The sequence below is a fragment of the Tinamus guttatus genome, unplaced genomic scaffold (assembly GCF_059628265.1).
Source record: "Tinamus guttatus ecotype Peru unplaced genomic scaffold, ASM5962826v1 Tinamus_guttatus_pri_ptg000323l, whole genome shotgun sequence".
NCBI lineage: Eukaryota > Metazoa > Chordata > Aves > Tinamiformes > Tinamidae > Tinamus > Tinamus guttatus.
Window position 1 is genome coordinate 1491889 of NW_028288857.1, and position 12992 is coordinate 1504880.

Genomic DNA, 12992 nt, shown 5'->3' on the forward strand with positions numbered 1-12992 from the left:
TTTCTTTGCTGAGTTAATTCATGTGTATTATCTATATACATTTTCCTTTTTTTTTTCTGGGAAAAAAACATATTGTTATTAGGATTTCCAACAACATCAAATAAAATATTTGTAGCAGATGACACAGAATAGCCATTGTACAAAGTTTATTTTTCTCCAGTTGCCTGACAAAAAACCTTTGCCCCGGCTTTGACCATTCCTCTTTACCTTGGCTGTCAAAGGAGGTTGGGTCGCAATGTTGTATACTCCTATTGCGGCTCAAATTTCCCTTTTCATTTTGTGCCTGTGGTTTCTGGAGTGCTGCTCTGCTGCAAACTCATATATTAAAATTTGAGTGATTGACTGGCTGGTTTAAGCTTTGGAGTTAAAGCATATACTCTAAGAGATTTATATAGCTTTGAAAATCTTGCCTCATAAGGAGAGTGGAGATTGAAAACTGATCTGGAACCATGTTGAAATTTAGGGTTGTGAGATTGCCTGCTTTATTATATTGCATAAGCATCTTGGATGGCTGAAAATTTATTCTGTTGTTTCCTTGAGCTTTGCAAATACTCTCTTATGTTTTGGAGAACTTATGGGCATTAGCCAGATGCGTAGCAGTCGATTCTTTTTCAAATTAGACAATCAAGAAAGCTAGTTATAATATAGCTTCTTGCTTAATTAATTGTTGCTCAGAATATATATTTTCAAATAAATGTATATGCTTTATACCTAATTATCTTGCACAAAGTGAATGATTGTATGGAGGGTCTTCATTTTATAATATCTATCACGATTAGCTATTTGAATAAGTCAATTGGACGTTCTCAGACATCACCTGTATGCTGAATGAGCTCTTGAGAAAGTCCTACTACAGATGGAATGGAAATCTGAGCTCAAATTTAACCAATCTCCCATTGCCAAAGAGGATAATTTGGTTTGCGTGATGAACTAGATGATACTAATAGATACTCAATAGTTACGATCAATACGAAAAGCAAATGGTGGAAACGGCTTTTTAACCATAGTTGCATTTTAGAAAAGAAAAAAATCAAAATTTCATACCTAAAGATTTCCTAGGAGATAGAGCGTACCTGGAAAAGCTGGCTTACAAACACCCCAAAAACTGCTCTGGGATTGGGACTGAATACACCTACCTAAGGTGCAACTATTTTTCTGATTAAAAATTGTTGCGAACATGATGCATCTCTAATTCAGACCATGTCAGGATTATGGAGGTGACCAGGGCACGCTCGTCTCTTGCAATGAGGCTGCCGGGGCTGATGCTGTTACGGGCAGACTTGCTGTGCTTGCATCGCCGTGAAGTCCCTCTCTAGGGTAGCATGCTTTTTTGTGCTTCTATCTATTTCTCTTCTTCTCTTGAGAACACTCTGATTTACTTTTTGATAAACCCATAACAACGGAGGGATCACAATGCTGAAATGAGTTTAGCTGGAAGGGATACATAATGTCAGCTCAAGAATAGCGCTTGGTGAATATGTCTTAGCCGCGGCTCGGCGGAAGGCAGATCCTGTCAGCTAATCAGCATTCTGGTTCCTGTAAAGTGTCTTTCAGTACAGCAGAATCATTCTTTTTTCTTATTATTATTTTGGGGGAAGAAAGAAAAAAGAAAAATAAAAGGGAAATGGTTTGTCTAGGGTGCTGTTTGTGTGTTTCTGACAAGCTCAGTATGACTCACTTCTGAGTTTTTGATGCATTTATCTTACAATGCACCTTTGACTTGCGAAAGTGTTGTTAGCTCCTATTGAAGTGAGTGAGTGATGTTTAAGGCTGTGTGTCTAAGGCCTTGTCTATGTGTTCCTTTGGGTCCTGGTGAGGGAATAGCCTTCACAAGTGTGTGCTATTGTGGGGTGCTCAATGTGCATCTCCTCCTCCTATCGTATCTTCCCTTGCAATGTCAAGGCTCTTCTAATTCATGATGCCTCTGCAAGGGAAAATGTAGCATGTGGAGTCTGTGATGCCTGTCCTAGCTGTATTCTTAATAAATAGATGGTTGAGTCTGTCCTAAGGGGCAGAAGTTATCCTAGGAGGCTGGTTTCTGAGATGTCCCCAAGGTCACCACAAGTCCATGATGGGCACATTCATCCCCAAAGAGTGTGAAGCCACTGGATGCTTAGGCCAGTGTCTGGACTGCAGCATCGGTGTAGTGAGACTTCAAAATCCTTGAAGATATACTGCTATAGAGGCTCTAATTTGTGAAAAACAACTGTGGAAGCCAAGCTACTTCTTTAGAAATGTAAATAGGACATCAGAAATTAAACATTTTAGGAGAAATCTGGACTCTTTTTTTTTTTTTTTTTTTTTCTCCTCAGCCTGTAAATTGGGAAAGCATCATAGTGTAATACATTGTAACCTCCGAATGTTTCATATGAACAGCAGTGCTTTAGTTTTCAGAATAATAGTCTTGCCAGAGGAGATGTCAGACAATCCTCCTGTTCGTTCTTCCTTGTTCTTGCTGAAGCACCAAACCATATGGCAAATTAAGCCTGATTTTTATTAAAATTTTCATTGTACTTAGCTTAGTGTGAACTGGGAAATGCACTTTCTTTGAACTACGCAGCTATTATATAAGCATCTTAATTAGGAGATGTTAATGTTCTAGCTCAATTTCTGACATTCCTGGGGGTATGTAGCTCCCTCTTGTGGCTAATTAAGCATTAAAAAAATCGTATTTTTTGCAAATTGCTTCTTGTGCCACTGCTGTTGCTCTGAGCAGATGATGCAGTGGTACCTGGAGCATCACTGACCTGGGCTTCTTGTTGCTTCATCGAGCATCAGCCTCTGTGCATTACCTAGATGCTGCGATGTTGCTCGTCTCCTGTTTGCTCTTCTGCTCCCTGCTTTGCCCCTAGGAGGTTCCTGCACAGCTCAGCAAGGAGCTTCTTGAAAAGCAGCAGGACAGAGAAGAGATTTTTGCCCTCTCCTTTCCCAGATTTAAATGGAGATATGTCATGAAATTCCTTCTTTCTGCGTAAGTAGGTAGGAGGAAGGGGTTGGCATGTTCTCACTTGCTTAGTGAAGGTAGTTTCTTCCCAAAGTTTTAAGCAGAGTGGAACACGGGCCATCCAGGCATTCAGAAAAACACTGCTTTCTGGTTAAACCCATTAGTCCTGTAGTCTGTATCCCGCTTTTCTATATGGTATGAAGTATGACCTGCTTATAATGATCTGAGATTTGTCTGATGAACTACTGCAGAATATTGATACAGCCCACGATTTCTACCTTTTTTTTTTTTTTTTTTAGTTATATAATTAGGACTTTTAGCCTTTACTGAGTCTTAATTTGCCGTAAGTTTTTGGAAAATATTTATCTGTCATGGTGGAAAGGGCTGTTCTGTAGACCTCTCTCAGTTATTTTTGTGCAGGCGTGTAGCTGAGATAGTTGCCTTTCAAACCACTGCTCTTGTATTAGATGGGAAGGTGCACTTACCTTGTAATAAACCTCAGAAATCAGGGCAGAGGAAAAGCAATAGGTCTTTTTCCTGCAAAAGTGAGCAATAGTCATGGCAGTGTAAAATGGTAAATGAAGCCTTATGTTAAGAAAAAAAAAAATAGGCTTGACATAAAAATACCAGAGACTGGTCCAAAACCGAATAGAATATCAGGGAGCTTTCCAGGAGCAGCCTGGAAGTTTCAGCTTCATCACAAAGCCCTGAAGTCACAAAGTTAGTGTGTCCCTTTCCTCCTCCAGTGTTGTTGGCTTCTCTGTTTTGTTATGACATCCTCAAAAATATGTGAGGGGAAAACCACATCCATTAGTTTTCCTGAGTAGGAGGAGAGGGGGGGGGGAAAAAAAAGGTGAAATAGTTTTTTACTTTGAAATTTCTTCCTTGCCCCAAGGGTTTGGGAATTGAAACTTTATCTCTGAAAATGCTGATTTCTTGTTTCATATCTTGTGGCAATTTTTCTCAATTAAAATAAAGGAATAATGATTATGGGGTTTAGTCAAAATCTCACTGCCCAGTAATCTGCAAACCAGCTTTGCTGAACCCACAGCAATAGGGCAGCAAACATATTTCCTCGGGGACATTATTAAACTCTCTGCATATTTATTATCGCAGAATGGGAGCGGGTCCAGATTTCTAATACCACTTTTTTCCTTCCTCTTCCTGAGCTGTGATTCAGAGCAGCATATAAATATTTGACTTAATGTTTCTGCGGAAACATTAACAATATAAAATTGATAGGAACAAAAGAACATGAAACAGCAGTGGGAAGGAATGGCTTGGCAAGGTTGTCAGCCTTAAAGGGCAAGATTAATTTATAATCCTGCAAGATTCGGGGGTACAAATACAAATTGCAAGGCATGTAGCTCGTAGCAAACATTGTGCAGCTCTGGAAGTTTACAGATGCTACTGTCATTAACATGAGGCAGCCTTGAAATTGGATTTTTAGGGATATTTTCTTTACTTTATGTTCATATGGGGGAACAAGTTGCGGTGGTGAGGAAGAATTTCCCTGCGCGCACACGCATGGAAAGTGGAGGAAGTCCAACTGTGTGACTAAGCTGAGTTCTGGGCATGATACCGACATATTTTTAGGAGGAGTTTTTTCCCTTGCTTTAAAACCCTGGGAAAGAAGGGTATAGAATGCAATGGAGAGCAACACACCCAAAAGTGCTCTCTGAAATGGTTTTAAAATGAGTAATGAAAACGACCGACTAGTTGGAAAATACTGCGTGATGGGTATCTGATATAAACAGTATTGTTAAGGTGGTTATGAAATAAGTGTGTTTAATGCCATTCACTTGAAAGCCTGTTTATTTTTTAACTTTTCCCCCCAACACGCCCTTTTTTAAAAAAAAAAAATTGTAGCATTTATTTCTAGCCATTTTATCAATTTAACTGGAAAAAAAAAGAAGAAGAAATAGAATTAAATAAAATGTCGAATTTTAGACATGGAGCAGATACAGTAACAATCCAATAATGGAAACTTTAAACCTTGAAATGAAAGACAGCCAAGATAAGACAGAAACTGGCTAAAGACATGACTTGGTCCTTCAGCATTTGCAGGATTTAATACAAAAATTGCCCAGTGTTTTCAGAATGACCAAAAGCACTTCTCATCGTTTCATATTATGGGAGGGGAATATAGCTCAGCATCAGGGAAATAATTAAAATACTACCTGTTGGCTTGATTTTGATGTTTTTTGCTAATGTTGGCTGTCCCGTTTTGCTTGGGGCCTGGCAGGTCATCAGAAGCGAGAGGACCGAGGGAGCGAAGTTCCGGCTCTCGGGCAAGGGGGTAGACCAGGACCCCAAAGGGATTTTTCGGATCAATGAGATCAGCGGGGACGTCTCCGTGACCCGAGCTCTCGACAGAGAAGCCATTGCCAATTACGAGGTGAGTGCTTGTGGCCGTAGGAACTTGGTCTCTATCTTAATAAAGTGTTTTTGGACAATGTATGGGCTTCTGGAAGGCCCATGGATGTGATTTATTCAAGGCTCAGTTGTGAACTACTGTCCTATAAAAATTTCCGGAAGAGCTGTTTGTCCTTTGGAAATTCTGAATGTATTTATATATGGAAATTCTGAATGCATTTAGATGTGAAGTCCACCTCTACCCTGCTTTCTGCATGCATTTTCTGCCATGTATCTGTAGTAAGATGACTGTCTGAGAGCTGAGTGTGTATGGGATTTGTGAATGCAAAGTTATGCTTGGACAGAAGGAAATCTTTTGGAGCGAGGGGAGTGCTACAAAGGTAGTAATGTGATTATCATTTTCTTTTTTGTTGTCACCTTTTCAATGGAATATACTGTCCAACTCCATTTTGGAGTAGGGATATCTTTTAATAGAGCTGCAGATTGTTCTGTTAACATGAGGATGTAGCAGATACAGCTGTCACGTGGAGGTAGTCTATACAGATTGTGAGTAACAACTTCTGTGATTCATGAATGCTGTGTTTTTCTCCCTGAAAATCTAAAAAATGATCTTGGAAATCTTAGTATAACTGCAGCACAGTTTCTTAAAATACAAAGTATAAATACAGGATGTGTCAATTGATATTTTCTATCCAGCTTTGGGTATGAGCAGTCAGATAACTGTGTCTGGCCGTTTTGACGTATGGTAGCGGTTGGATTCGAAATACCAAATGTTGCCTCTTCTTTTGGAGCACAGCAAGACTCATCCCTGCGTCCTCACCTGGCAGGGAGCTCTCGAGCTCCAGCCCAGCCTGGATGTTGCCTCCGGAGGTGGCTCTGACCCTTCTCCTCCAGCTCCTATTTGTCCTTCCCAGTGTGTAATAATCAATACTTGAGCTTTCAGCACTTTGAGTTTCTCACCTTACCTGAGAGAGTTTGCCATTTGGAAAGACTAGTCGTGCTTGCTCAGCGTGCACTGCCAAAATTTAGCATGTGTTGGTTTTTGACACTTAGACATCTATTTCTCATGTGGGACTGCAGTGAAATGTATGCGAACCGCTCGTATAGGACTTACGATAGAAAATTCTGTCCCTCTTAAAAATAGAAATTTCATGTTCTCCTTCTGACACTGTTACTCATCATCTTTTTTTTCCAGCTGTTTCTTATTCTATTTTGCTAGCTTTCCACTTTAATGTATTCAATATAAACTTTAATTTTTTTTTCTCCCAGCAATCACAGTAGCCTTTTCAGCCTAATGCAGAAAACCCCAAATGACCCTCTTTTCTGATCTGGCAAAGCTTACACTTAAATTGAGACCAACCCCCCCCCCCCCCCCCCCATTTTCCTAGAGGAGCCTTTTTGAAGCATTGCAAATTATAAACAAATAGTGCACTGTAGTAGATTAATCAGAGCATTGTGAATATATATCCTAATAGGCTGGCATGCTTTCTAACCTGTTACATAACACTCTGCTCAGCATGTTCCCTGGCATCCTGTTGTGCAAATGTAGCTGAAAAGTCCCGTGGAAGAGGAGAGCCCTCAACATGATTAGTCAGTGTTTGAATCCAGCCCATTGTTTTTCAGTAAAGATATATCATGGTGTCAGGAAAGCAGCAGGATTTTTCCCTGATTTCCTTGATGCACTGAAAGATGAATTACCAAAAGGATCCTTAGGTTTTCTCAAAGAAAGTTTTTGATTTTTTTTATCTGCCTTCTGTGTAATATTGATCACCAAAAGAAAAAAATTCAGAGGAAATGGCAAAAAAAAAATGGCAACAGATCTCTGTGAAAAACTACAAGTTGTTTCCAATTCGTCATACAGCCAAGTATATAAGCAATGATGTGGCAAGGATAAAAAGATGAAATCTGATTCCTTCCAGCTGCAGTGGAAGGGCTGTTGTGAATCAGTCATTTATTTCCTGCTCTTCATTTATATGTACTCAAGGGATTAAAGAAAATGTTAATAGGGCCCTTGATAGGGATTTTCTAGAACTTCGCAGGTTTTACAATACGTGTGCTTCAAAACTTGAAGTTAACTAAAACTTCCCATTCATTTTATTTTTACTAAAGAATTGATAACCTATTTTAAAATAAAGGAACCTGCCTAGCAGCCAGGACCTGGCAAAGATTATTTGCAGCAGCTCGGTGGCTGTGTCTTCAGAGGAGCTTGGATTTTGTTTGATAGCAAAAGCAACCCAAGCTACATTAATGACCTGACCCCCTTTAAGCAGGTGTATTCGGCTGATTGATTTATGAGCTGCTTTTTATGAAATTAGTTAAATTGTTCAAAAATGGACAGGCATGTGAAATTCCACCCAAATATTAATGTCGGGGTGATTAATTGCCAGAGTGAAGCTGACCTAATCACTTGCGCGTTTGGGAAGGAGATGGTTTCAGATGAGAAAATGAAACAGTGTCACGGGAGGGCAGGGTGAGGCTGCAAAAGCCCAAAAGCCAGTACATTGAAATTAGCCATTAATAACTATTTTTCTCATGCATATGGAACTATGCTAAAGAAATCCTGTCTGCCAATGGAAACAGGTAGGTGCTTGTGGTGTGTTTGCCGCTGTGACTTTGCAGGGAGCCTGCTGGGAGGTCAGAGAATGACCATGTATTTTAGTTTTAAGCGAATGCTTTTACAAAATACAAGAGGATATTAGGATGCTGTTAGGCCCAGTGAACAGACTGTTTTGGAAAAGTGTGTAGTAATTCAGTTTCTCCCTAAAAGAGGTCTGATGAGGAACATTCAGGAGCTCTGATAGGAACTCACAGGGTCACAGTAAACCAGTAGATTTAAATGAATGTTTGATTTTGAGGCTTGCGACAGCCTGTTGATGAAGCTACTAAGTGATGCTCCAAAGCAAGGGCTTAGGCAGACTGTGGGAATATTATTGAATTGTTTCTGGGTTGGTGAGATAAGCGAGTAGCCTAGAGCCCCTATTTACTGTGAGCAAAAGAAATTCAGTAGTAAGAACACGGTCTGAAAAATATTTTCTTTGGTTTTCTTTCAAGATTTGAATAAGTCAATCTAGTTGGAAATTTCGGATAATAGCAGATCATTTATTCATTTAATATTGAAAATTTTAGATGTGTCAAAACAGATACAGGGATTTGGGGGAAATTGTGTGTGTATGTGTGGGGGTAGAGCTTAGGATGGTTATTCTAGTCAAATCAGTGAGATACCTACCCATAATCTAAAATAGCCAACAATCTAGGCAATTTGGGGTTCCAGATTCCTAGTATTTTCTGAATCCAGCAGAGTTGGAACATTTGCCCTCATCCGAGTAAGTGGTTTGCAAACAGGTTATTCATTTTTGAAGATAAACTTTCTCCTCCTTTCGGGTGAGGAATAGCTGTGGCCGGTCAGCAGTGAAAAAGAAGAAAGAGGGAATATAATGTTTCAGAAACTCTTGTTTTATCTTAACATTTATATCCAAATTGAACCTAAAACACCAAGAACTCATTCAGATTTAGGCAATCAATCTTGTATTAGTGACAGTGAATGGTCTCTTGGGGCTCTCATCCTGCCGAACTTCATGTTAGCTCTGTAAAGGCAAGGTGAGGACTACTTTTAGGTTGTCTCATGGTTTAATTGTCCCATATAGATAGATTTCCATATCTGCAAAATGTGTTGGTGTAATTGAACATCTCACCTGTATGTCTCTTAAATGTTCATAGGCGTTGGGTCAAGCTAGTTGTCTTCATAGTTGTGAGGCACTTCTATTATTTGTTCCTTATTAAGCTGAGAAATAACCCAGTAGGACTGCACCATCACCCTAAATGTCTGGCTCAAAAATAACAGTCTTTGTGTCATTTGAACAGATACAGTTCAGACCAGTGCTTTGGTCGCTGCTGGTGGCTTTGCATTCCTTAACCTCTTCTCAGTCTACTTGTTATCCAAGGCATATAAACAATAATAGAGCCTGAGAAAAGTCCTACTTTGCTTTTTGGTACCATTAGTGTAGTTTTGAAAATCTCATTCCATCACTGCCATTGGCAAAGTGTCCTTTTTTACAGCAGGGTGATCTGTTGCTATAAAAAAATAACTGAAAGCTCCTACAACTGATTTCACACCCTCTGCTTGTTAAGCGTTTATAAAGCAAATAAAGCTCCTCACTTAAAAAATAATTAAAACTAACTCTTCATTAACAGTTCAAATTGCCTAGGTAAATTTGGTCACACTTCTGATTTGCATGCTGTCACTGAATGGTTTTATCAAACTTCTTCGTTTCATGCTTGCAGCGGATCACTTTATGACCGGTTATTTCTTTTCCACACATTTTTACACTTGAGAAACAGGTTATGAAAAAGCCTGTCAGTGATGGCAGCACCCTTTAAAATCTTGAGACCTGATTGAAAGGAAACCATCTCCATCCTGCTAATCAGTATGTGTAACTATCGCTGCTTTTACTTACATGGAAGCAATTTGCCTATGAACATATTATCTATATAATATGAGGTTTTGAAAATGAGCTCATTACTGTGACATGTAGTTAGGTGGCATGAAGCAACACATTTGGGCTTTAGGTAGGCATGTTTCAGCCTGTAGATTTTCCTGAAGAAAGGTTGGAAACATGGCAGAGTACAGACATGTCATGGAGGAATCCTGATTATTTAGCGAGGAGGAAAGAGAAAATTTCACTGTAAAAAAATGAGCAGTTCTTGTATCACTGTTGGATAAAATTAACAAGAGGCTAGAAGCTTATTTATAAAAATGCAATGTAGGTAAATCAAATGGGATACAGTTGAAAATTATGGCAATGGAAAAGATCTATCACTTGCATTATATATGTATATAAATAGTGCACAAGACAAATATGTATTTCTTTATGTTGACAGTATGTTCAAAAAAAATACATATATTTTTCAATAAAACATGTCAGGATATCTGGCTGTTTTGAATTAATTCTTCTTTATAGAAGGATTATGAGTGCCATATTTTGACTCCAGAAAGAGAAATGAACATCTACTGAGAAAGTGCCATTAGGTTGTCACCTGGCAGCATTACTTGAAATTTAGAGTACATGGACTCTTCAGTAAGCAAGCACTGATGATAATGTCTATGCAAAAGAGGAAAGTTCATCACTGTGGGTGTTAAAAATAATGAACCACTATAGGAAGGATATTGAAAAAACACGGACAGCCTCTTGAAATTGCTGAATTCCCTCATTTACCGTAGATAATGTAGATGTAGATGTAGATTCCTCCAAATGTAGATGAAGAACTGCAGGCTGCTGCGTATCCTGAGGTGGGTGTAATCATCTTAATGTAGCAGGGACCTGCATCTCAGCAGTTGCACTTCTCTTCACCTAATAGTCACGGTCTGTAAATTCTGCAAACCTGTGTTAGCACAGCCTGGGCTTAGGATCAGAAATTGGTCAATTCAGAGTTGAAACTCAGTTATACTGGTTGTATTCCAAAATAGGCATTGTTGTATGCCAAGAGGAACTCAACTCTGCTTTGACTTCAGACTCCCTTATACTGCAGCAAGTCTTTTAAGAGACTTTATGCAGATTCTGTGTGTCTGCACGGGTGGAAATATTACTATGTCCTTAAGCTTCTATCCAAAATTTTTGCGGCAACAACTTTGGTCAACATGGGGTGGCCTGTGGCCACTCCACATCTGCAGCTGGTGGCTCTCCATAGGTAAAGTGGATCTTGTCCCTTGGGAAGAGTTGAACCTGGTACTGTCTGGGAACAGCTTTGTGGTGCTTGGTTCCAGGCTCTGGGCCTGTCTTGCTCATCAGCAACATTTGGACTGATACAACATTGAGTCCAAAAAATGACAAGATGCTCCAGTAGACTGCATGAATCTTATGGAAACCGGTGCTTTGTTCTGACAACACTGATTTGATCCTGACCTTTGTTTTTTGACATGATTGGTTGGAACCTAATGCTGCTTTTGCCTATATGGGAAAAGACAGAAGCAAATAAATTTAGTCAGTCTGAAGAAGTGCTTTTCATCTAAAGAACAGTAGTGATGGATTAGTCAAAAAATGGCTACTACCTGTGCTTCTATAACAATTGGATTTAGGATAAAAGCTGAAATAGAAGACACTTTCATAGGAAACCGTAAATTTGAGAAAAAGGAGCTCTTGTCTGCCAATATATGTTGGTTCCTTTATATTTTTTTCTTTCCCCAAAGAGATAGGAAATGGCAAGGTTAAACATTAACAGATGTCTCATTGAACCAGGAAGTAGAAATAGAGAAATAGGAACCAACAGAGTATGAAAAATGGCCCTGATCCTTCCAGGAGATCTCCTGATTTCATGAGGAACTTTCTGCCATCAGTTGTTCACAGGGAAAGTGAAAAATAAGATGGTCACTGTAACTGTGTATATAAATCGAATATTTGTGCATATAAATTTTATGTGCATATAATTTTTCCTCACATTTCGTAAAACTTAAAATTTAAATGGTTGCTTGCAGAGCTGTGATATAAATGGGTTGTCAAGCTACTAGGAATATGACTTTTTCTCCTACGGTTCCTTTATGGGATAAAATGAAAAACTGACAAAAAGTCAAGTAAAAATTAATGTTCTTTTTATGTACATTCTACCATTTTGTCTTGGGGGAACAAGATATTTATTTTGCAGAAACTCTCTAATTTACCATATCTCATTCCTTTTTACTGTAAATAGTCTATCCAATACGTACCGTAGATCTTAATGTTATGAGATATCAGCAGGATGCTGAGATTCATTTCAGAAACCACTAGCTTCCTCGTATCATTTGTGTGGAAAGCATAACAAAAGTCAAGAGTTAGTTTTGTTGGAGGGCATATGCTTTGCTCTTGCATCTAACTGCCGGCCTGGATCTGACATCCCTGCTATTCACCAGCACCGTCAAGACATTTGTAGGAGGAATAACGCAAAGTTTCATTAAAGGTAGAAGTCAGGAAGGATGTGTTTATAAGCAATAACTGTCAAGACAAGGGAGTGGGCTTGGATTTCCATGCTAAAATTACTCCAAACACCAGGCAAAATTAGTGTGCTCAGATTGCAGAGTGGGAGGTGGAAATGCATACCATAAGAAACAGAGAAATATTGGAGTTTACAGAGGCAGTAACAGATGAGACAAAACTTGCTTTCATGTTTGCTTTGTTTATTTGTTGCTTTTTTCTTTTATTTTCAAATGGAACATTGTTCCTGCAAAGAATAATGATCTGTTCAGTAAAACAAGAGGAGACTAATAATGTTTTTGTCATATTATGTTAATAGCCTGTGAAACTACTCTTGCCATTATATATTAATTGCATCTAAAAGACATCTAAATGCCATCACGATACTTCTTCACTCTTTAGGGTGATCAGTTTATTTGTTCATTCCTTGTTTACTTGTACTCCAGTAACTCTCCAAGTCCCTTGCTCCCTGTCTCGGAGTTATAAGCATCATCCTCCTGGCTTAGTGGAAGATGGGGGGCTTTGCCATTTGATTGATCGCTTGCTCAGATGTTCGTTTTTGTTCATTTTTTTGTTTTCTGAAAAAGTGGGTAGAATATGAACATTATGATGCTTTGCCATGCATGCAAAAGCATAGCAGTGTGTATTTACATTGTGTTTTTTTAAGAGATAAAATTCAATACTACTTTTTTTTTCTTTTTTCCCTAACCCACCAAACATCACTCAGCTCG

The 12992-nt window shown here is 38.9% G+C and overlaps 1 protein-coding gene across 2 annotated transcripts in view; it reads left to right on the forward strand.

Annotated features, from left to right (window-relative positions):
* CDH13 (cadherin 13) overlaps positions 1 to 12992 on the forward strand; it is a 407362-nt gene that overhangs the window by 188827 nt on the left and 205543 nt on the right. For both annotated transcript variants that reach the window (XM_088529059.1, XM_088529058.1), the window contains exon 5: positions 5190 to 5342. In XM_088529059.1, coding sequence (XP_088385185.1) covers positions 5190 to 5342 — 153 coding nt within the window. The remainder of the gene's footprint in view (positions 1 to 5189; positions 5343 to 12992) is intronic.